The following is a 24510-nucleotide window of genomic DNA, read 5'->3' as shown; positions in this document are numbered from 1 at the left end:
GCATCTTACAGTGAAAGAAACAGGAATTCAGGAAAAGTTAAGTAGCCCAAATTTTCACAGCTGAGATGTGAAATCTAGATAAATCTCACGGCCCCGCTAACGTTCTTTATAAAAATAAAGCTGACCTTTATGACTGCTTCCTAGGAGCAAGGTTACCAGAGTCGGTAACTTGCCCACGGTCCCACGACCAGCGGCAAGTGCAAGATCCGAACTGAAGCCATCCCTACCCCACACGGCCTCTCCCTGGAGCGAGGCTTCCTCCTGCTACAGGGATGGGATGACAGAACTCGACCCCACACTCTGACCACTGAATTCATTCCTGGGACCTCTCCTCCCATGGAGAGTGACCGGGAAAGAGGGTCCTATGCATGGGCGATGCGTTCCACTTCTAAGATTTCCTTCTCTCCTCGACAACATTACATCAAACATTTGAATCGACGTTTCATTGACTTCACCTTAGCCTAGTAACTACACAAAGTTGGGCTGCAGACCTTACAGGCGCTGACCTCCTTTGGTGCAGACACACTGGGCCACCATTTGCCTCTGTCCCTGACCATGCTACCTGGCATCCCCCTTGGGAGTTCCTCCGTCTCTCAGCAATCCATCTGATTTGATTAGGGAGAAGCTTCCTCGGGAAGCATCTCTCCGAGACACTATCTAAACTCCCATATTCGGGTTTCCAGTCTTGGCTCTCTCCAGAGAAACCAGAGAACCGGGATAGTCAGGCTGGGCCCCCTGAGAAGACAGAAAGAAGAAAACAGCCCCAGATTCCAGCCCCCACCCATCCCTCACCCCACTTTCGCTAAGATGTCTCACACTTTCATTCCCACTGTGCCAGAGAGCAAACTTCCTGCTCTCTAAGGATTTTGTGAGTCAATACCACTGGCCTCTTTTCCATCCTTGAAAGGGGACCCTGATTTTCACAGCCTGGTGGTGTATTTATGTTCCTTTGAAGCCCAATTGTGAGCTTGTGTTTTTCGAGATAAAGGTATTTAATTTCCTTGGAATTTACCGACTACCTTTTTGTCCAACAATCGTTCTGCAAAGTCTTCAGTAATCCAATCCCCTTGAATTGGGGTGCCGGCATTTGTGAGTGGCTAACGGAGATTTCTTTTTATAGGGGCTGAGTAAGAGAATAAATAAAATAAGTGTCTTTGAAAAGAAAGGGTAGAAGAGAATGAAAGAGCTTGGAATCAAGCCTTCCATACACTCTATCATTTCATTTTTTAGCTGCGGACGAAAGTAGGTGGTCACTGAGCTCCAGGCAGGGAAAGGAATCGGGGAGATACGGTGAAGGGGTAATGTGGTTCTCACCAGAGCCGAGGGAGGCCTGGCAAAAAGACCCAGGCTTGGTGACATCAACCCAACGTTAGGGTTCTTCTCTGGAACTTGGCAGTGACGTCTGAGCTGTAGTACTGGATTAGAAGTAGGGTGCACCCGATCCTTTTCTTTGACATTCCTCGCATTTTAATAGGATAACAAAGTGGAGAAGGATTATGTTAGCTGCTGCACACTGATACACGCTGCACGTTTTCCTCGACTTACGATGGCGTTACGTCCCAATAAACGCATTGTCAGTTGAAAATATAAGTGGAAAACATGATGGCTTAGACTCGCCCACCTAAGACATGCTCGGGACACTGACATTAGCCTAGGGTTGGGCAAAGTCATCTCACACAAAGTCTAGTTTGTAACAAAGTGCTGAACATCTCCTGTAACTGACTGAACACTGTCTTGAAAGCAAATGCTGGAATGGCTATATGGGTACGGAAGGGCTGTCAGTGTATCGATTTTGTCCCTGGTGATCTCGGGGAAACTGGGAGCTCTGCTGCTGCCCCGCATCCCAGGAGAGTGTCATTCTGCACATCGCTAGCCTGGGAAAAGATCCAAACCCTAAGTTCCAAGTACGCTGTATACTAAATGCGTCCTGCTTGCGCACCATCGTAAAATCGAAAAACTGTAAATCAAACTGTCATCGGTCAGGGACCAGCTGTACTTGAAAGCCAAGTGCCTACAGCCACTGTCCGTGTCAGAAGTCTCTGACAAAAGGACCTTCCTCACAGTTCCCTTCACCTCCATCCCTCTCTGCCGGCTCCAGTCTCCTTCTTCCTTGAGGCACAGGTGAAAGCCAACGGTCACAACATGAAAAGAAAGATCACCCAGGAGCCGCTCTGGAAAGCAGATTAACACGACTGCCCTTTGTTTGGGTTGAGACGCAAGGAAAAAAAAAAAGTTCCCGTGGCTCCATTCCTGGCAACCATTTAAAGACTTAAAGAAGAGATCTTTCGGGTCATGCTGGTCCTGTTCTTCTGACCCAGGAGGGGCTCCCTGGAGCAGGAAGTTATATTCCGTGAAGTCTGCTGCTGACTTGCCCAGGCCAGGCCAGGCCATGGTGCCTTGGTTCCAGGCTAGTGCTTCTTGCTTGGCTTGGAGGAGGTCACGCGGACTTTCGCTTGGCTAGGAAGCCCTTTGGCCTCTCTGAGTCACGTCTGCTTGGGCTTCGGCCATGGCAGAAATGGGGCCACTGCATTACACTGGCACGAGCTGCCGTGGCTGGGATGGGACCGAAGCCCTGGCTCTTCTGGAGATTCGCACAGCTTCTCGCAGACAGGGCCCTCTGGATGTACTGGTACAGCTCACCCTTTCCTTCCAAAGGGGGGCTGCACAGGGGCAAGTTGGCATGGGCCAGTTGAGAGAACCTGAGCATCTCCTGAAGCATTTGGGACCCGGGCAGGGTGACCTTCTTCTTTATTTTCCCCTTTTCATCTGCTCCGTTCTTTTCTCTGTGCTAGGGAACATTCAGTCCCCAAGTGCAGAGTGGAGCCTCCTGTTATGACCTCCCCAACTTCCCGGGGAGCCCGTGTGCCTCCCTGTGTGCCTCCCCTCTCCATCTTTCCTGAACTCTGCAGTCAGGTCAGTCTTCCTCAGCCTCTGTGGACTAGGGAAGGGTTTCCAAAGCCAATCACTTGGCAAAAATTCTCACTTAAGTTTTCTATACACTACCCGATGTCTACCCCAAGCTCCCATTTCCACCTGATTGCCAAAAACACAGACTTCTCAGTCGTTTTGGGTTTAAATTCAGCTAAATGCAGTGTTTTCTCTGCTCCTGCTTCACCCTGGATGTATTTCAGGTCCGAGGATAGGAAGGAGATGATGTGTCATGGGGGTGGGTTAGGTATCTGTTCTTAATGCTGGATTCCACTGAGATTTCCAGTATCTATGGGGCCTAGGAAAATGCAGGCCTATCACTGGGCCCTCCTGCCCTGGGTCCCCATGTCCCGTCTCTCATGTCCCCTTCTTCACCGCAGCATGACACATATTTCTGGGACTTCCCAAATTCTGGGATCAAGCAAAAATCTCTTTACCTTTTAGAATCCCCAACTAACCTAGGAGTTCTATCTGCTACTGTCTTGTGTCCCAGCAGGGCACAAAGCTCCTTCTCGGAGACCATCCACATTCTAATAAATCCTTCTCCTGCTCAGAAGCTCCCTGTCCCAGCCAGGGTGTTATTTTATTTTATTTTTTTATCTGGTTTGCAGACTGGGTGACCTGGGTCTTCTATTATTTTTCTACTAACTTCAAGTGCCAGTTTCATGCCAAGCTCCTTTTAGGTATTAGTCTTCTGTATTGCAAAAACACTCTTCTGGCAAATCAAAAACTTTGACTTCTAAGAACACTGTCTCTGCTGAGTTGTAAGACCATTGGAACTTAAAGTCAATAATTTGATTCTTTGTTCCTCCCAAGGCAAGGACTGTCCCCTGAGACCATGAATGCCAGTGACAGCTCAGAATTCCATCCCCAGCACCTGCTTTCATCATACCCCGTCTGAGCCCAGCACCTCTGAAGTCTGGAGCCAATACTCTCAAACCCAGTCCAGGGTGCCAAGGCATTGGCAGTGCCCTGGGATGCTTATGGAGCATCTTCTGGGACACTAACTAATTTTCCTTAGAGTTGAGGTGGAAAAAGCATTTTTACGTTAAATAAACATGCCTATGTTATGTTGGAAGTCACAAAATTCATGGGTTTTTAGGATAAAACAGAAGAACCAAGGATATTCCAAGCATGGTGGGCTGTTTTAGAGGATGTCCCCAGACCCCAAGAGTATAGGCTTGGTGTCTGCTGCTATTAATTCCTTCCATGGAAAAGCTTGGGACACGCTGGCTTGCAGTCCAAATACCTCCTCCCAGTTTTCAATGCTCTCCTAACTCCAACCTTGTCTTACTTATTCAAACCAATTTCTGGATGCAACAGCTATGCTCTACAACAGTCCTAAAGCAGTGACTCCTGATAGATGTTTCAAGGTTCAGGCCAAATGTCCCTCAAGCCTTCCCTGACCACTGCTCAGAATGAATCACTTCCTCCCCTGGGCTTCATAAACACTTTCTTTATGGTTCTCGTAAAGCATTCCTACAGTGCAAGCATTACAGTGATGATTTGTGCCTCTCTCTAGGTTCTAAACCTCTTGAGGACGGGGCCATGTCTTAGTCCTTTTCATAATCTCAGAGCCTAGCACAGTGCCTGATATGTACTGGTTTACAACGTACGTTGGATGCAATGGGGCTATACGAACACTTTCTATGCCACCAGCTGGGGTGTCAGGGTTCCTCTTTGGGAGGCAACAGACATGGGAAGTGGTACCAGTCTGGAGGTCCTTGAGATGGTTGCTTGCTTGCTTGCTTGCTTCCTTCCTTCCTTCTTCCTTCCTTCATGGTTCATCCTTTCCTCAAACACAGATGTCAGATGATAATGCTCATCACCAAGATACAAAAATAAATAAGACACAGTCCCCGCATTTGAGTTTTTTTTTACAGTCCATGGGGGACAAATGTCAACAGATGCAAAACAGATGTCATAAGTGTGGATTTTAGAAGAGCTATCTAGCCTTAAGGAGCACGTGATGAGTGGGCATACTTGTGGCTGTGGACACTGTTCAGACCTCTCACTGTGCCTTAATTGCTCCTTGAGGCCTAGATTGGGGAATAAAATTAGTTCTTACTTCCTTTGCGCCAGTCACTTTTGCAGAGGGTTTATTTAACATGATTTATGTCATTCGATTTTCACAATAGCTCTGGGAGGGGACAGGATTATTAATCATCATCTCTATTTCCTAGAGAAGGAAACTGAGGCTCAAAGATGTTTGCTAGTGTCTGTAACAAGGCCATTTATGGAGTAGGGTCCATTTGAACCAAGGCCTGTGATCCTGAACCCTACTGAAACTGCCCGAGGGAAGAGAGCTATGCTAGTGGCCAATGGTAGAACAAAGAGGTAGGCAGGAGAGTTGAAGTCTCATGAGCTCCCTTCTTGGAGGGTGGGAGGAGGGTTGCGGGAAGTCACTGGACTTCAGGGGACACCGTGAGTGGGGGAGAGATGATCCATAGGGGGACCATGAGAGACCACAGCCAGGCACCCAGATCCTGTCATCCCTGTATTTGCCAATTTTGCTGCCCTCCCACTGTTTCTCTCTAGGATTAGCAGGATGCATAAATAAACATGAGCAAAGACATACGTGCACAAAAGGGAAGGACCTATGGCCGGGTTTCGGGGTCAGGGATGAAAGGGGGAAACTGGAGACATGGGAGCAACTCAGCAGTGAGCTTCAAAGGGAAATGTGCTCCAAGAGATCAAACGGGGATCTGGTTGACAAAGGCAGGCTAAGCTGGGGAAGCCGACAGCTAGTGGGGTGCAGGAGCGGGGGGAGATCTGGAACTGGCAGAGCTGGCTGCCAGCCTTAGGTTGGGGGGGTGCAATGCAGGAGTCTACGGAGGTCTCTGCTCCTCTCTGAGCCCTGGCTCCTGGCCCCCTCCCAGCGTGTTCCAGCCTCCCTCATCGACAGTGTCTGTGTGTCACCACGTACATCTGTTGGGTCAGCTGCTCAGAAGCAGGAACGACTTGACTGAGTGGAGAGCTCTGGGGGGAAGGCTGCACAGGAAGGTCACTGAAACACAAGTTCATTGGTCACTTTGCTAATGTGACCCAGGAGAACACTGCCATTGGTAGCTTTTGACCACCACCAGCCAGTAGCTGTAGTCACACATTCCACCAATATTTCTGGGTCCCTACTGACGCTAGGGACATAGAAACAAATGAGACTGGTCCACAGCGAAGGTGCCATCTGCCAAGAGGAGACCAGGAGCTGCAAGGCAGTGTGTTGAGTGCTCTGTCCAAAGTCACAGAAGGCACGCAAGCCACTGGGGGAGTGGGGGTGGAGGGCGACCAAGGGCTTCTAGGAAGAGAAATACCCGGACATTTCTCCTATTTTACTCAACAGTCTGGGGAAGGACTCAAGTTCCTTCTGCTCTGGGGCTCAGACCCACCTCTCTGTTTCTACTTTAGATTACTCCAGATCGAAAGCCACCACCGGTTCCCTCCACCTGCTCGGTAAGATGGCGTTCTTTCCCACCGCTCTGAAGTTCATGGCCATCACAGAACAACATCAGCGTATGTATGTCAACTTCTCAATAATCTCGTTTTACTTTGACTATTCCAGGCCCAGTCAGATTTAGATTGCTTTCAATCCATGTGTCTTTTTGTGGGGAGGGGGTGGTGAAGGAGCATTTCGCTACCCATACCTTCCTAGTACCAACGCTCTGTGCAGCTCCACTCTCCCCGTGGGAATCTGGCTCCGGTCCACAGCACACGTTGCTCCTGCAGGGTCTTTCTCAAAGGTCTCCCCGCCTGCAATACCCCTCTGACCCTCCCCGCCTGCGCAGGCCCTGAGCACCTCCTACGTCTACTTCATTCTACCAAATCCACAAAAGCTTTCTCCTACCCTCATTTCTTTCTTTTTTTTTTTTTTCCTGAACAGAATTAGTCTCCTCCACACTTGATCTTTGGGGAGTGGAGAGCCAAGACGTGCGTGGTCTCAGTGGGTTCCCATGAGGGAAGGGGCAGCATTTCCTCTAAGTCACAAAGGGCCATTGAATTGCCCATACGTCCATATTCCCGAGACCTCGCCTTGCAGGACAGGGATCCACGTAGAGACACTTGGAAACACAAAGTCACTCATTCACTGTCTCATCACGGATAATCATTCACGCTGAGCAGAGAGGGAGTGCGTGGTATTATTCATTTCACTCCTCAGCTGCCTTCCTAGGGGACAGCGCGTAAAGGTAAATTTGTTACATATTTTAGCAAGGCTGCAACAGATGACTGGGGTGATCGTATGATTTATTGTCCAAACCAGGATATTATGAGACTTAAAGGGGGTTCTAAAAATAACTAATAGGCATTAACTGATCGACCACAGATGTGTCCCGGGACTATCCTGGACAAAACCCCTACAAAAAATCCTGGGTGCTCAGGGATCCTGAATACTCTGAACCACACATATCAGTCGGTGACTACTTTCTATCTAGTGTGATTTAAACTTCATTCATTCATTCAATAAAATATCCATGCACCAGGCCCTGGGGACAGCCCTGTGAAGAAGATAGACCTTGCCCTCATGAAACATATTCTGGTAGAAGAAATGGAAAATAGACAAATAAACGAACAGAACATATAGTATCAGGGAGTGATGAGGCCTGATGAGAAAACCAAAGCAGAGCTCAGGTGATGGGGGAGACGGGTGAGGGGAGGGATGGCCTTTCTGGGGGAGCCTCCTTACGGAGGCCAGGAGGAGGAAACACGTGCACAGGCCCTGAGGTGGGAGCAGGCCAGGAGGCCTGGGGGAGGCAGAACAGAAAGAAAAGGAAGAGGCAGGGGCTTGAGGCCCCAGAAGGCTTGTGTTTATTCTGAGATGGGAAGCCATCGGAAGGTTTGTGCAGGGAAATGCTGTGATTTACTCGCACCATAAGAAGAATCTCTCTGGGGGTGTATGAGCGGCTGACTTGGTTGAGTGTCCAACTCTCGACTTCAGCTCAGGTCATGGTGGGATCAAGCTCCACGTCGGGCTCTGCACTGAGCGTGGAGCCTCCTTGGGATTCTCTCTCCCTTTCCCTCTGCCCTTCCCCCTGCTCATGCTCACTCACTCCCTAAAAAAAGAAAAAAAGGAATGGCTCTGACTGCTGGTGGAAAAGATGCTGTCAAGGAGCAAGAATGGGAAGAGGAGGCCAGCAGTCGGTGATTGTGAGGCGATGGGGACATGGGCCGGGGTAAGAGGTGGCTGAACTCAGGAACCATGGTGAATATGGCGTCTCTGGGACTCGTAAGCAGGCGGGCACTGGATGCTTCCAATGTGCCCAGACTGGGGGCCACGAATGGCCCTCAGCCCAACCCCACCCAGCCCTAAGTTCCTTCCAAGGCTTGCTCTCAGTGTGTTCTAGTGACCACCACCTGGACTCAACAGCAGATGGCAGCTGCTGTCCTCTAGAGCAGGAGGGGATGCCCCTGAACCCCCTTACCTTTGGCTCTGTGATCTTCCTCCTTGGGGCACTTGCCGCCTTCCCACCATTTGCGCTTCAGAATTTCTAGGCGGTTGTTCTCCTGCAGCTGGAGAATGGCCAGGTCAAACTCATCCCGGAAAACTGAACCTGTGGGGTCACAGGAGAGTCCAAAACACAGGGTGTAAGTGCCCTGTTAGACATCACTCTGCTCCTTTCCCCAGTACACCTCCCGGCCACTCTGCCCGCTTAACCTCAGGAGGAGAGGGACAGACATGGCAGGGGTCCCTCAGGAGCACGGTTCTCCACCTGGCTGGGTCTGAGGACTCTCCACGGAGAGGAGGGAGTCCTTCTGGCTGCACGCAGGGCACTTGGACCTTTCTACTTTCCTTCTCTCTACACTAATGCCATGTTCAGCCCATGGCCATGAACCCAGTGAGGGTCAAGTGACAGCTTTTCAGGCACCCGTGAATCTCCACTTCCCCACCCCTTTCTACTGAGGTTAACCAACCTGCCCACGGACACTCGGGAAGCTGGTCGCAAGGCATCCCATTGGCCTCCAAGAGGCCAACGTGGGAAACGTTCTGGTACACAAACCTATCACTTGGTCAGTTATCTGTCTTCTACTTGATCTAAATTCATTTCCCAGACACTTGTAACTCTTGCTACATTACACCTGACAACTGTGTACCCAGAGCAGCCCCCAAGGAGAGAAGAGCCACCACAGAGAGTGACTGAAGCCACCTCTCTACCATCTGCATGCAGAAGCCAGTCCCGGGCAGCCCTAACCTTCCCACCTGCCTTCTGAGTGTTCGACAACCCTGTCCCCATCCAACACCCTGTGTATACCGCTCCTCCCTCCCTCCTCAGACAGAAGGCTTCTGTTGAGTGCAATTCCTTTTTAATTTTTCTAATGGAATATGGTCAAGGAGCTCTGATTCTGGAATTTAGGTTTAATCACAAAAATAGGCTTAAATGAAACCGTGGAAAGCTCAATGCCTCAGCATGGGCTGAGGCTGGAGATCATAAAGAAAAAGCTGCCAAGAGGCTGGAAACCAACTAAGCTGCTCGGTTTTCTTGCTCAAGCTCTGTGAAGGCCTGGTGTGGACAGATGCCTCAGGGGAAACAGCTACGGTGAAGGATTCAGGCAGAAGTTTGGAACAAATAGATTTGCGCTCTCAAATTTTGATAGGCACGGGAATGACCTGGAGATCTGGTTGACCAGCAGACCCTGATTCCATGGGTCTGGGGTGGGGCCTGAGATTGTGCATTTCTTTCTTTTTTTTTTTTTAAGATTTTACTTATTTATTTGAAAGACAGAGAGAGAGAGAGAGAGAGAGAGAGAGAGCATGAGTGGGGTGAGGGGCAGAGGGAGAAGCAGACTCTCCGCCGAGCAGACAGCCAGATGCAGGGCTCGATCCCAGGACTCCGGGATCATGACCTGAGCTGAAGGCAGTTGCTTCACTGACTGAGCCACCCAGGCGCCCTCAGATTGTGCATTTCTAACAAGCTCCAAGGGGATGCCCTGCCGCTCGGCCATAGACTGTACTTTGACAGGCAAGGGATTAGATCAGCTCCCAGATCTCTTTGGACTCTGACAGCCCATGACTGCACAGAGGGAACCTTCCCTACCGGAGCAGGGACATGCGAATCTCCAAGCCTGCAGCACAGAACGTGTCTATGCAGGCCATGTGGGCGAACATCAAGAGTGCCTCATGTACACGGGGCCTTAGGACGCATCTGCAGTGGACGGCTACTTGAACTAACAGATGGTACTAGGCGGTGAGACTAATGAACATTCCAGGTTTACAGACAACTGTCCAGCCCAGCCAGGCATTTCAAGCAGTTTTCAAGGCATTTTCAACCCAACCTCAACAGCACCCCAGGGGCCCCATGAGAGGATTATTCTGTCTACTCCATGTGTGTCTGCTTTGCTCCTGAACCACTTCACTAATTTTCCATCTCATTCCTTGTTCTGTTTCTCTTAATTTTTCTGGGTCCAAGCACATTGCTTATTCTCTGGTTTTGTCCTTACCCCTCGCACACACACTTGAAAACGACACCTTCCTGGATGTAACCCCAGCCGGATGTAAATTCTGTCTCATCACTGGATTGTGTGAGGCTCTTCCCAGCCTGATCTCAGAACGTGGAAAAGCCCACAGCTCACTTTCCTATCCTGTCTTGTTGAGCCGGCGGGACCCTCCAGCAACATGGTCTGGAAAGCGCAGCACTGAATCTGGAGACAGGCAGTCTAGGCTTCAACCCAGCTCCTCTACTTACCGTCTGACCTTGGACAAGTTAAGCTGTCGCCTCTGAATCTCAGTGCTGTCCTCTAGGGTGGGAAGGACCACATCTACCTCGCAGGTGGGCTGACATGTGAAAATAGCATCATGCCAGATACAGAAGAAATGCATTTCCTTCCCTTTCTCCTCCGTTATTGATAAACATTTCTAGAGTTGGTCTGCTTTGTCAACTCTCTATAGGTTTGTTGCACGAACACTTTTGAAGCATTTGAGATTTCACTTAAATTTCTTAAATTGCTGGATTCTGATCAAGGTGCATCTTAAAGTTTGTTTTGTGGTTCACTCCACCATCTTGAAACAAAATGGAAGCCAATAGATTTCTGAAAGAGGCCGATAATATATTAACAAATATCCATGAAATATGATGGTAAGAAGAGAGCATGTAGGTTTATAAGCGCCTGGAGTGAGGCCTCTGGTTTACAGAACAGCTAGTGTCAGGATTCACTGAGTTCAAGAACTGTTTCCTTGCCTATGCTCATTGGCTCGATTTCCCATCCATCTTTAAGAAGTCATCTGCTTTTATCAAATAACATAGAGGATTAGGGAAAAGATGGCGAGGGCACTCATGTTCCCCCCAAACAGGCTAAGTGGGAGATGCTGTGGTAAGGCACCTGACCAGATTATTAGGTTTACCTCCTCATTACCCTATGAGGTAGGCATTAGAAACCTAATTTTACAGATGGGATAACTGAGACTCAGAGAGCTTAAATAATCTGAGGTCCCACAGCCTGGAACCAGGTACATTCCCAGGTCGGCTTGACTCCAAACCCATGCTTTTCACACTCCACAGGTATGGTGAAGCCTATAGTTCTGAGTTAGGTTAAAGATCAAGAGAAGGAGTGTGTTACATAACAGCAAAGATGTACATGCTATGGATTGCTTTCCCCACATGGTCTGATGGCCTCAGTTGCTGCTTCTCCCCCTGCTGCCTTGTACAGGACAACCTCATAGAAGAATAGCATTGGGTGAGGACAGTCCTATTCAGTGTGGCTCTCTGTGGTGGGTGGGGGAAGGGTACCTGTCCCAAGCACCTGGGAACATTTTCAGATTCCCTCTCCAATCCAAAAAGCAGTTCAATGTGCTTCCCTTCACCTTCTGATGGAGGTACTATCAGCAGGGGAAGGCCCAAAGCGTGAATATCCTTTAGAAAGCACAGCTGGGAGAACTTTCTGGAAGCCAAACATCCCTACCATGCTATAACAGCCTAAAAGACACAGAGTCAGCTGAAACTAAGTTCTACTGCTCATTCTCAAGGACCTATGCTGATTTGGAGTAGATGGGTCCGTGAGACCCACAAATGATCTGATGGCCACCTCATCTCATTGTGTCAATCTCCTTTTATAATAAGCCTTTCCCCAGGGACACTAATAGCAAAATTAATTAAGTTTGACCATCTCTTCCTCTTCCTTCCCACTGCTCGTAGAGAGGTCCATCACCAGAGAAAAGGGCAAGGGGCAGGAAGCAGAAGAGGGGAGAACAGAGCCCTGAAGAACCCACCAAGGGCATCAACATGCCCTTGATTAATTAATCAATTAAGATTGAGGATGGATCGCTGATTAGAAGTATGTGGGTTTGCTTGGTTATTTTGTTTTGTTTTTTGTTTTCAACCTGATGAATGCCCACCTAAAGTCACTATTAACTGGTTCTAGAACAGGGTTGTCGAATTCACTGCTGCATTCATTGGTCCTAGCTACTCTGACCCTGCCTGGATGGAGCTACCCAAAGAGGCTGTTCCTCTCCTGCATACCGACTGGCATGCCAATCCCATAGCCCTTGGTGTCCAGCAGGCCCCCAATCTGAGTGAGGTTGCAGTCTCGCTGCCGGTAGTACTCATTCATGGTGGATTCCAGAAGGAAGGCGTAGTTGGAATTCAACACCCTGGCGATTCCCTCCTCGGTGCTCTTCACAAACACACTTGGCTGCTTAGAATACATGTAATTCCACATGCGTTGGTAGGTCTGATAGCGGGAGTTCTGGGAAAAGAACGCAAGGAAGCAGGATGAGAACAAGAGGAAGGAAATGTTGGCTTTAAAAGGGAGGGAATCAAAGTGGGTTGTGCCTTTGATGCCTTTCACAGAAAGGCAAGGAAAGAACAGGGTCCTAAGGCACTATAAACTCTGCCTACTGGTTTGATAAATTGGTTTTGCCCCATCCACCCTAGAGAAGTCTTCCACTGCCAACCTCCAGGTTCTGAGAGAATGAAGAATGGAAAATTCTGGTTGTGTCCTTTGCTGTCCTTCAGGTTGGAGGTGGTGAACTCAGGGTCGTCAGGATTTCTAAGAGACACCCTCTGAAGGAGGAGTGCCAGCTACTTTTGTCAGTCCTACTTATCGATCCCAGATCCAGTGCTGGCCTCTATTTTTACAAATAATAAGAAGACTGAGAGAATTCGGCGGGGGGTGAGGGTTGTCTCTCCACACCTGTGTTTGCATGACGTCTTCAGTGGTTGCGGGGCCAACAGGCACTGAGGCTTGAATGGAAAACAGAAAACTGAAGTCCCTGGACTTGTTTCATGTGCAAATGGATGTCTTAGGTGGTAGGCTGCCTAGACACCTATTATCTTCAGGGTAAATCTGCTTCCTTAGAGATCCCAAAGCATATGAAAACCGCTCCTCTGTCTGGCCCAGCTCTGCCAATCTTGGTGATTAGTCACTTGGTTTGTCGGCCAACGCATAACTGTAGCAAGGCCTTCTCCTCAGCCTTGCAGGGAAACCTCAAGGCCAACAGAGTCCCGATCTGAGACCGTCTAGTCCGGGGTATATGAAACTGGTTCATCTTCATCTCGTGCTCCTCATACTTCGGACATTTGTAGATTAGAATAATATAATCTCGCTTTTGTCTAAGTGCTACCTATAAAATTTACCCCACGTGACCAAACTTAAACGTGTATGTTAGCCTCATCCTACACAGTAGTATAAATAAAAGTACAGGTTAGATTCACTGCATTTACATATATGTTTTTCTAATGCCCATTTAAACAAATAGGAAACAATGGCCATTAAAAAATAGTTACACCACATTATACCTAAAATCATCTCAAGTGCCACTCATAGTTCTTGTACAACACTTTGGGACAGCCTGATATTAACCCAAAGGGCTTTTGGGACCTTATTCCAGGGGTACTTTGTAGAATGGGGGACAAATGAACCCCAGGTGAACCTCCAAACTTGATGTTCAAAAGAGATAATGGGATGAAGACTGATGTTTTTATCTCTAGAGGACAAACATCTCAATTTTATTCTGCCCAATTCCCCATGTTGGTGAGCAACCCAGTGGGTTTACTTGGAAGAAGGTCATGCTGGAGCCTCCGTGAATTGTGCCATACTCAATGGCGGTCTGGTCAGCCAGGTCATCCACTGACTCAATGGGCACATCCATGCGCTGCACAGTCAGGAAGGCTGCCAGGTTGGCCGTGTAGGATGAGATGATGATCAGCGTGAATGCCCACCTACGTAGGAAAAGACCAGGAAATCATCATTGCCCGGCACCCCCAGGAGTCTTAGCCCCCATCCCCAGTCCTGCAGCGACACAGGAGAGACCAGGTGTCTCTTTTAGGAAGAAGCTCCCAGCTCTGCGGGGGAAGAGAAAGGAGGCAGGGCATATGATGCCAACAGAAATGAACAGAGTTTGTGAGTCTTGCTTGAAAGAAGACCATTAACTTTTTTTTCTTTTCTTAAAGGAGGTGATTATTGGGTTGCTATTCAAAAGAGGCGTGTCCATGCACATGAGAGCATCTCGGAGACTGTGAGGAATGAGCTAGTGAATGAGTAAGGGCGCCAGCTCTGGGGGCTGTGTTTAGAGCCAGGGCTGGGTGGCTGCCCTGTCTTCTCATGATGCCGCCAACCATCAGACGAGCATCGCCATGTACTGAGCACCTGCCAGGAGCCACACATACTGCCTCACACGCTCCCTACAGCTAAACGAGGTGCAGTTCTTACACCGATTTTGCCGATGAGGAAACGGAGGCTCAGAGAAGCAAAGGAACTTGCCAAGTAACACGTGGATAAATCCATATTTTAAAACCAGTTCTACCAACAAGAAACTCTTTGAGATTAACTGGTGACAAGCACCTTTGAACTGCTGAGAAGTTGGAATTAGAAACTACTCTTGTGGGCACCTGGGTGGCTCAGTTGGTTAAGTGTCTACCTTCAGCTCAGGTCATGATATCAGGGTCCTGGGATTGAGCCCCGTGTCCGGCTCCCTGCTTAGCGGGGGATCTGCTTCTCCCTCTGCCCCTCCTCCCTGCTCTCACGTTCTGTTTCTGCCTCTCTCTCTCGTGTTCACTCTCCCTCAAATAAAAAAATAAAATCTAAAAAAAGATAAAAGTAGAAACTACTCTTGCAATGGGCAAGCTATTTCAAAAAAGAACAGTACTTTATTGGGTAGAACGAACTCATTTAAAATGAGAATAATTTTGCAACTCAGGCAGTATACGTGCTTAAAGCCATTACAACTAGTTTGTTCACTTAAGTAGGTTAAATAAGCCTTCTACCATCTGGTCAGCAGTGTGCATCTGCATGCCAATCCATTTGTTTATAGGGGTTCAAAGACATATCCAAGCATAATTGAGGTTGGATAATCACAAATTCTGAATCAGTGGAGTCTGAATTAATGAGGCTTTACTCATGAGGAAGACACTGTCAACTAAAGCATAGCGTTTGCCACGGGATTCAGAGGCCGGCAGCTTCCAGGGGATTTTTCAGAGCAGGAAGTCCCATTGTCTCCTTTACCACTGTGTCCGAGGACTCCTGCGGGCTGCCTCCCAGGTGGGAAGGGGCAGGGTCATCTACTGGCTCAATGGGTGCCTCCAGATGCCAGGCCACCAGGGAGGTGACCCGGTCTTAGTTCTGGCCTTGTTCTTCTCCACCTGTGAGACCTTGGGGGAAAAGTCACGTACGTCCTCCAAGCGCGTGTGCTCAGGGATAGGAATGTCTGCTCTGCCTGTCTGGACAACTGCGAGATCAAATGAGATATTATGTCCCTGGTGACTAATACTCTGTAAAGGACCAGATGAATGTGAGACACAGAGAAACGTAGAGATAGACCCTCCCACTGAATATGGGATGAAAAAGCATCTGGCCACCTTCCCTATTTGTGACCTGTGCCAGGTGTCCTTCTGTCCTTAAGACCTGCTTTCCCGGCTCCTGCTTCAGCTCCTACATTCTGCTGGAAGTTCTTTCTCGCGACCATCCCCCAGCAGAGGCCGGGGAGGCCAGGATTCTCAAGCAGCTTAGCTACCCTGGTTAGTGCCGTGGGTTCACGAGCCCCAGGTGTGGACTTGACCTCAGAGTTGGCTGGGGAGTTTCCCTCAGCTCCATGGTTATACTCCGGCATCTGTCCCCCCCTGGGTGGCCGTGTGGGGCTTCATACCCCAGCGGTAGCTGGTCACAAAGGAACGGGTCAGAGAACCAAGGAGCTCCGGGCAAGCCTATCGTCTCTGCTGAGAAAGCAAATCACACGCGCTCTCTAGAGGGGTCAATGGAGCCCTGCTCCCGTGTGAAAGGGCATCATCTGTTGTCAAGCTTGCATTCTCGTTAGCCGTGTGGCATTTTCCGTCACTGGCTCTGGGTGAGGAATCTGAGGCAGGTCGCGATGGCCCTCTCTTCGGATCTCCCACTACTTCAAGGAACAGACCACAGGGAGGCCTTGATTTGATAACTGAGAACTCCGAGAGGCAGAGGGGCTCCCTAACAACCCAAACCCCCCCACACCCATAAGGGAGCCCCCCAGGAGAGCTGTTTAAAGTACCACTGAGCCAGTGAGCCAGGGCAGAGCAGCCCGTAGGACAGGTGGCCCTCCCAGGCGCTCAGGCAGCCTTTCTCTGGAGGAGGGAATTCCTGGGGGTTGGGGAGCTGACAGGTGAATGAAGGAGGCAGAGGCCCTCCATGCAGCCCACAGGGACCCCACCCTCTGGAAGGAAAAGCCCCAGGTAGAAAGAGATCAGAGTCTGTGGCTGACTCCTGCTTGTCTGTCCGGCTTCTGCCAGATTTCCAGGATTTTGAGGGAACTCTGTGATTTTTCCCTGCCAAGACTGTCCCTTTTTCCAGGGAATATTAAAACCCAGTTCTTCCCATTGATCTATACGGTGATTTCTGGGCACTATCTGTTAACGTGTGAGCACCTTGCCCAGATGTCTTAAATCCTACTGTATTTATCATTATCAGAGAAAACAAAAATCCCAGCTGGGTAGAGGTCACTGTCCCAGCTGCGTTTTTACCTCCCCATCAATCCCAGTCTAGTGTCCCTCTGGTAACTGTCCAGACACTGGTGTCCCAAGGTGGAAACACCACTTTTCCTTTCTCCTTTGGCTTACACAGGCTGAGAAGGAGGGGAGAGAACCAAAGCTGTAAGTCCTACAGGCTGTAACAGCCAGACCCAACAGTGGGTTTTTAATCAAGGCTGGGGAACTGGGATTCTGCAAGCTTGCCTCTGTCTGCTACATACATACAACACATATGCAGGTGTGAGGGTTTCATTTCTCCCCATAATGGTCTAACAGCAATGATTAGTCCACATATTTATGTAGCACTTTCAAGTTTTCAGATTGCTTTCCCACACAGCGAATCATTCAACTGTATTCCTTTTGCTATGGGTGAGCCAAGAGGAGAAGGGCGTTGCAGGCCGAGGCTGGCTGACTGCCCGTGAGGACGGCTCCCAAGATCCCGTCCAACTCTGAGCCACTAAGAGTTTGCCTTTGCCCACACCTGCCGATATGGACAGGTCCAGCAAGGCCCCAGAGCCAGGCACAGAGGGACGAAGTTCGAGGAAGCTGGCAGAGCAGGTCACATGTGACAGCCAGGTCTCCATTCCTCCAGCAGGCACTTCCTGCTGCAAACTCCGGATTTGCATAAATCTGCATATGCTTTGGCAGGCCCAGCCACTCAACCTCAGGTCACTTTCAGGTCAGGAAGTTATAATCCCTTTGCTTGTGCCTACAAGGCTGTTTTCTGCATCTCCTTTCCTGCCCTGGCTCCCCATCTGTCTCCAGGCCTCTGAGGCAGAGGAAAGGAAGGGAAACAGGAAAAGATGGCACAAAGCATGCCCAAGGCAGTGCTCCCAAGCCTTCTGGAGCTCGTGGAATGCAGTCCAGCTCCCTGCTAGTCTGTTTTGAAAGGCAGAGCTCTCTGTGAGCTTCCCGCCTACCCACAGCCAGAGCAGGGCTTACCCGAGGACCGTCCCCACCCCACTGGGCTTGGCCCCTCCTCTGCCCCCCGGATCTTACCAGACGCCACTGACACAGCGGGTGGATAAGGCTCGGGGGGCGATGGTGGAGCCCTGCTGCATGAAGCCTCCAACGGGAAACCAGAGGCTGTTGCCGAGGGAGTACTGGTTCACCAGCAGGTTGCACCGGCCTTGGGCGCACGGGTGGGGGCTGTACCACTCGTAGGGGGTCAGCCTGTGGGAGAAAAGGGACACAGACCAGTGCCAGGGAGGGTGGGCGTAAAGGAACATGCTGGGGAGAGTGGGAGGGGCTCTCCTTTCCGGCTTCACCTCTGTGCTCAGTCCCTGGCCTATGGCCTTGGCTGGACCCGGATCTTCCCAACAACCAAAAACCCAGGGCCTTGGGCTACATTGGCTGTTTTTGAACTGTTTTTCTTTAATCAAAAAAAATTTTGATTTTTTTCAAAATAAATCATGACGTGGAACTCCAAATACAAAATAAATACACGTGCAGGCCCCTGACTAGAAGCTGGGCACGGCAGGGGTGGATGGCTGGGAGGTGGCATGTTCTGCCACCCCCAGCCCCCTGAAGTGGTCACAGAGGGACCTAGGGCCCCACAGAGCCAGTGTGAAAACCCTCAGCCTAGAGCGGTGGTTCTCAAACTTTGGCCTACGTCAGAATCACCAAGAAGGTTTGTTAAAGCTCAGATTGTTGGGCTCAGTGCCAGAAGCTTCTGATTCAGGGCGTTCGGGTGCGGAGCGACAATCTGCAGCCTCTTTGGTCACGTTGACACCCCTGGTCCACACGGAGAAACACTGGCCTAGACGGTCCCTCGGGCTGTGGGTCTCAGCCCTGTTTCCGTGTCAGACTCACCTGGGAGCTTTTAAAGGAAGGCCGATGACGAGATGCCACCCCCAGAGGTTCTGATTTAATCTGTCCAGGTGGGGCCTGGGCATCCGTGCTTTTTTAAGGCTCCGCGGGTGAAAGTGAAGGGTCGAGAAGGGCTGCTCTAAGCAACCTGCCCCTCCCTCCTGCCGTCCCTGTCTGATGTCCAGAGGGCCTTTTCTTCCTGCCCACCAGACACACGCCTTCCCTCCTCGGATCGGCGGCCCCGGACTGTCTCCCATGTGAAGCCTCCCAGCTCTGCCGAGAGGGATGTGTATGGGTGTGTGCCGAGCAGGGCAGGCACTGTGTGCTCGCAGGCTTCCCGGGTGCTGTTCTCATCACCGGCCTTCCCGTCCCTCCCCTCGGCCTAGCCTGCTTGGTGTTCTGCCGTGGCTCGCCCACGTGGCCACTGCCCCTTGTTCCCGAATATGATGCCTGTGTGTCATCGTTGGCCCGTGTCCTGAGATGGGCTCCCTTCTCCCTGAGGCCTTCGGAGCTGGCTTGTCCTCGGTGGATTCCAAGCCTACAGGCTATTGGAAGTGGGCTTCAAGAGACAGATTCCCGGCCCCTTCCCTAGAGGTGCTGAGAGGATCAGACCTGGGAATTCAAATTTTTAAAAGATCCCTGTGTGATTCTGATATCAGCCGGCTTGGGAATGGCTGCCTCAGGTTCGTGGTTTCCAAATAGATTTTCCCCTCCAAAATCTTACCCAGAAGTACAATAGATCAAGAGATAAAAGTGGAGCTGGTCTGGAGGAAGAGGAGCTGAGGCCCCAGAGCTCTGGCTGCCCAGCCCCTTCACCACCCCTCCAAAGTCTCCGGCACCTACCAGCTCCAGGGAACCCCGTTTGAAAACCACTACCTAAATAAGTAGGTAAATTATCCTAGGTTCATGCATTATATATATGTGACATAATGCAGATACATATAGGTGGTATTTTTTTGGTTAATCCTTTTGTTGATGCTGAATCCTGGGGGCAGTGTGCGTGTGCGTGTGTGCGTGTGTGTGTGTGCGTGTGTGTGTGTATGTGTGCGTGTGTGTGTGTGTGTGTGTGTGCATGTGCGCAGGGCAGGGAAGAGGGGCCGTTTAAGCCCCCGGGGCTGGTTGAAAAGCTACAGGCTGCGGCAGGCACGGTAAAGCAGGCTTGTGCGTCTGCGTGTCTAGTAACCAAGCCCTCTGACCATTCCCAGGGCCCTCGAGGTCCCCTGAGAGCCGTGGCCAGCTACACGCAGGGGCCCAATCAAAGAGGGCAAGAGTGAATTACAGAGACGTGGAGCCAGGGCTCAGGCTGACGGCTTCCTAAGAGCCACAGAAGACAGTGTGCTGAAGTGGAGAGGGGGCATGTCATCCAGCATGCCAGCCTCCTGCATGTCTCACCCGTTGTCACTGACAACAGATACTTGACAGTGGCAAATTCTCCAGGCCCGAGGGGGGTACATGGCACCTGAGAGACACACACAGCAGCCTCTGAAGACGACCAGCTTGCAAGCAAGGCCTTCTTCTGTTTGGCTGGATCTCATAGGCTCAGGCTGGCTTTCCTGAACTTGGCTTTGATTTCCACTGGAAGAGGCACAAACTGGGTGAGACAATGTTCCCTGGGCAGGTGGGGAGCTGGTTAGGCACCCCGTGGCTCCCTGGAGTTCCGTATTCTAACTAGAGAGAGCAGGTACTCTCCTTGAGCCACGAAGCAGACATGCTCTTGGGGAAGACCTCGCCCCGCAGAGGTAGGACATACACTAGAATCATCTGGTCCCACCACTATGGAGACAGCTGGAACAGAGTCACTGCCAGCTCTCCTGAAGCTCGCCCTGTGCTTCTCTGCTCCCAAGTAACAGCCCTTTCTGGTCCTCCACTATGGTTAGCTGAGCACTGAGCAGAGGGTGGGGATCATGAATGAGTGATCCCTGAACCACTGGGCTTGCTCTGTTTCTGGCTAGTAAGCTGGCTCTCCCAAAGCCCAGGCTGCTCCAATGGCCCAGCCTCAGAGAGAAATAAGCCTCTCTGTGCACGTTCATGCGAGGCTCAGCCATGGGATGCCCTCAGGTTCTTCTGTAGGCCCACGGACAGTTTCTGTTTCCAGGGGCAGGGGAGGGCTTAATTGTCCCAGCCCCTGATCTGGACCAGTTGTTGCAACTGGTACTTGCAATGCTACTTGCAAATGCCTCTCTCCATCCCGCCCTCCCGTCGCGTGCCATCCTCCACGGGTCCCATTCAACAAGGCAGCTGTATTTTCACTGGCAGATCCGGGCTGGGGAAGGGCCATGCCCTCTTCAGAGGAAACCTTCTCCCTCGCCCATGCCCTGAGGCCTCCGGTCCCCCCACTCTGGTTCATGTCATTCAGCACTCTGTGGCAGATCCTGGCAAGGTCTGATGCCAGGGCAGCCAAACGCATGGTGCTTAATCAGAGTGATCTTCCTGTCACCCTCCTCCCATCCTATGTCTCCCACGGCCCCACACAAGCAGGGGGCCTAAAAACTGGGGAACGGGAGGGGAAAGAAGTCGGGGTACAGAAGCAAATTCAGACAAGCTGTCCTGTCTGCACTGTGCAGGGTAGAAAAGTTGTGCGTAGGTGGGGGGATGGGTAGTGCCAGGTGGACAGCAGGGCAGAGGGCAGGTCAGGTCCCCAATCCCTCTCCCCCACTCCAGTGTGGCCCCAAGGTCTTCGGAACCTGCCCCTCCCGCTCCCCACCCCTCCCATGCAGTTCTCAGAGGTGGACGCGAGGTGGCGGTGCGAGGATAGGGAAGGGGCGAGGAGCTTACCGAGCCACTAGGAAGAGGACGCAGCTGACAGCCAGATAGGCTAGAAGCATGAAGAGCCAGACGCCCGGAGAAAATGGGTCCAGGAAGGAGAAATAGCCAGGTTTGCGTCCCTGGAAATGAAGACAAAACCAGATTCACTCTACCTGTTTGGTCAGGATGGCCCCGGGCAGGGCAGTCCAGAGTAGGTGCGGGGGGGGGGGGGGGGGGGGGGGGTGCAGGTCTGGCCCCAGATGGCCCTGCCCCCAGGGTTCTGGGTGACTGGTTTCAATGGCACTGGGGCCCAAGGTGTAGAGGGGTGGCTCCAACACTTAGCCAGCCCTGATCTCAGCAGACCAAACAAAGGGACAGCTGGGGCCACGTCACTTCCTAGGTTGAGGGAGGTTTTGTGCTGGGCAAGGGGAACAGCCTTCAGTGCCCTTTATGTCCCACCCCGTGTCCCTCCCAGCCCTGCGCCGGGGACAGCATGGTAGGCTCAGGGGCCCCTTAGAGCTGCTGGTGTCCTCGGCGCTGGAGTACGACAGCACCCCTCTTTGGCATTCACGTCTTTCTCACGAGGATGTTAAGTAACAGGCACCTTGGTTTTTTTGGGTTTTTTTCTGTTTTTTTTTTTTCAGGGTGATTTGACGCACAGGGAAATTTCTCACGTTAACCTCAAAATGGTGCCGTGAGGCAGATTATTATTTTTCATTTTACTAGTGAAGAAACCGAAAGCCCAGGACAGTCGAGAGATGTGGGTCCAAGGTTGCACAGCTAGTAAGTGGGAGAGCTGGCACTCAAAAGCAGGTCTTCTGGCACCAAGCTCATGGCTCGGGTACCATCGTGCTGTGGGGATACGTGGTCTGTCCCCAGCCGAGGGGTGTGCCTGGCCAGAGTCAGGGGAGCCAAAGGATGGGGCCAGGAACAGAAGCCTAGGCACCAAGCCCCTAGACATTTTCCAGAGGAAAGTGAAGTGGAATGAGCAGGATGGAGTTCAACGATCCACTCTGTCTGCAGCTGTGTGGTCTTGGGCAAGTGCACGCCCTTCTCTGGCCTTGGTTGGAGCCCCCTTAGATCAAAGGGGCCACACCGCTGGCTTACAGACAGCTGTCATACAACCTGCTGTGTCACCCATTCTACATTCGTTGCTATCATGGATTGAGAGATTTCATGTAAAAATCCAGATTTCTGGCTTCTTTCACAAAACTGGGTGGTCTAGAAACTCTGGGCTTAAATCGTCAACGGGCTGGAGCTCTGTGGCGGTCACCCCCTCTACATACAGCCTGCTCTCTCCAGCTCCCCCTTCCCTCTGTCCTTCCACACCCCACAGTTTCTCGGGGCAAACGGACATGAATTCTAGCGCCCTGTCACTCATGACTATTTCACTCCATGTCTCTCAATTGAGAAACACCCAGGGGGAAAAAGTCTGTCATTGTTGCTTTCTAAATCTGAAACCCCATTAGACGCTCAATGTCAGAAATCTATACCTGATTATATCACAACGAGGGAATTGAGGGAAATGACAGCACTATTTAAAGCTGCCATATTTGGTTATGGGTGATAAGGAATGACGCACCGTCATGGGAAAAATTCCTGGAGACTCGAGTTATAAAACATAGAACATCACACAAACAAGGATCAAGACATAAACATAGCTCTGCTGGAAACATATCACTCATGTTGGCAAGAGAACATCTGATTCTCCTTGCGATTGACTGACGCCAACCTAAAGAGCGAGGAGTGGACAGTTACTTGAGAGTTGGGTCTGGGCTGATACTGCCTTGGTTTGGGCTGAGCCCAAGCTGTTTATATGATGCCAAAGAGAAGTATATTATTTGCAGACTCCGAACTCCTACTATTTTTTTCCGATGTGGATGTTTTGGATTGCTTCTTTCCCCCAAAGACATCTGAGTTACTGGTGCTTGGGGGCAAATCAGGTGTCATATGCCACAGGCATTTCTTCCAAATAACAGATTCTCCTTAACCCAGAAAATATACGATGGTCATACTTTCCTTCCGAAGAACTCAAAATGTTTCACTATGTTCTCTTGATTTCAATACCCAGTTCTCTGTATTGACAGATGGAAGAACAGAGACCCAGGGACGTTAAGTGCCTTGCTCAAATCATTGGCAATGGCTTCAATTTCTCTGGTGCCCATTCATCACGCCGCGCTACAGAGATGCCACCCCTCCTTCATTCAGATGGCCGCCGTACCATGTCTTCCTCTCCTTTTTCTCTTTGCAACTTGCTCCAATAAACTCCCTAATTAATCTCATGCCTTCTCCCCAATGCAGGCAGAATCCCAACCTCTTCTTTCTCATCCTTAAAGTCCTCTTCAACATTATTTATTTATACCCATCATCATTTATTTTGACTCTGTTGTATTTATAGGCAATTGTATTGATTTATACATGTCCTGTGGGCTACAAGTTGGGCCAGTTCCTTCTGGTGACTACAATCACTTTGAAGGTAGATAATTGGTTATAGTCTATGCCCCAAACGTCTAGGACAGGCCAAGCCCTGCGGGTGGAGCTGAAAATTAGATGGCACCAAAATTTAACTAGTTCCTTGACTTTTTTTTAAAGAAAGATTTATTTATTTGAGAGAGAGAGTGAGGGGGAGGGGCAGAGAGAGAGAATCTCAAGCAGACTCTGTGCTGAGTGTGGAGCCCGACGTGGGGCTCGATCCTACCACCCTGAGATCATGACTGGAGCCGAAACCGAGAGTCAGACACTTAACTGACTGAGCCACTCAGGCGCCCCTAGTTCCTTGACTTTTGTACTGTGTTTCAGGCTGACACACCAGAGACAGCATTCTTGATGCTGTCTGATGCGGGGGGAGAGACCCAAGGGGCTGGTCACCAACTGATCACCATCCCAGCATGGGGAGAACCTTTGAATGTTAGCAGTGGAGCTGCAAAGTGGCACTTAACTCCCCTTGCATGTCGAAGATTCCTCTTGTCCTTAAAAAAAAATCTATTGACTCACGGATACTTCATTCTACGTGTACTAGGAGAAAGGACGTTATAGTGAGAATACAGTCACTTTCCCAGAGTCTGGAGCCAGATGCGTAAGAACACCAGAGCTCAGTAATGCACGACAG

At 50.5% G+C, this 24510-nt stretch overlaps 1 protein-coding gene across 1 annotated transcript in view; it reads right to left on the bottom strand.

Annotated features, from left to right (window-relative positions):
* Positions 1-24510, bottom strand: part of GRIK4 (glutamate ionotropic receptor kainate type subunit 4) — a 367864-nt gene that overhangs the window by 12368 nt on the left and 330986 nt on the right. Inside the window, exons 15-19 of the mRNA XM_002914075.4 lie at positions 21432-21541; positions 17847-18020; positions 13907-14072; positions 12372-12597; positions 8343-8471 (exon numbers count right to left, since the gene is read on the bottom strand). Coding sequence (XP_002914121.2) covers positions 8343-8471; positions 12372-12597; positions 13907-14072; positions 17847-18020; positions 21432-21541 — 805 coding nt within the window. The remainder of the gene's footprint in view (positions 1-8342; positions 8472-12371; positions 12598-13906; positions 14073-17846; positions 18021-21431; positions 21542-24510) is intronic.

This window comes from Ailuropoda melanoleuca, chromosome 8, assembly GCF_002007445.2.
Source record: "Ailuropoda melanoleuca isolate Jingjing chromosome 8, ASM200744v2, whole genome shotgun sequence".
NCBI lineage: Eukaryota > Metazoa > Chordata > Mammalia > Carnivora > Ursidae > Ailuropoda > Ailuropoda melanoleuca.
The sequence above is the reverse complement of the archived record's forward strand: the minus strand, read 5'-3'. Positions and strand labels throughout refer to the sequence as shown.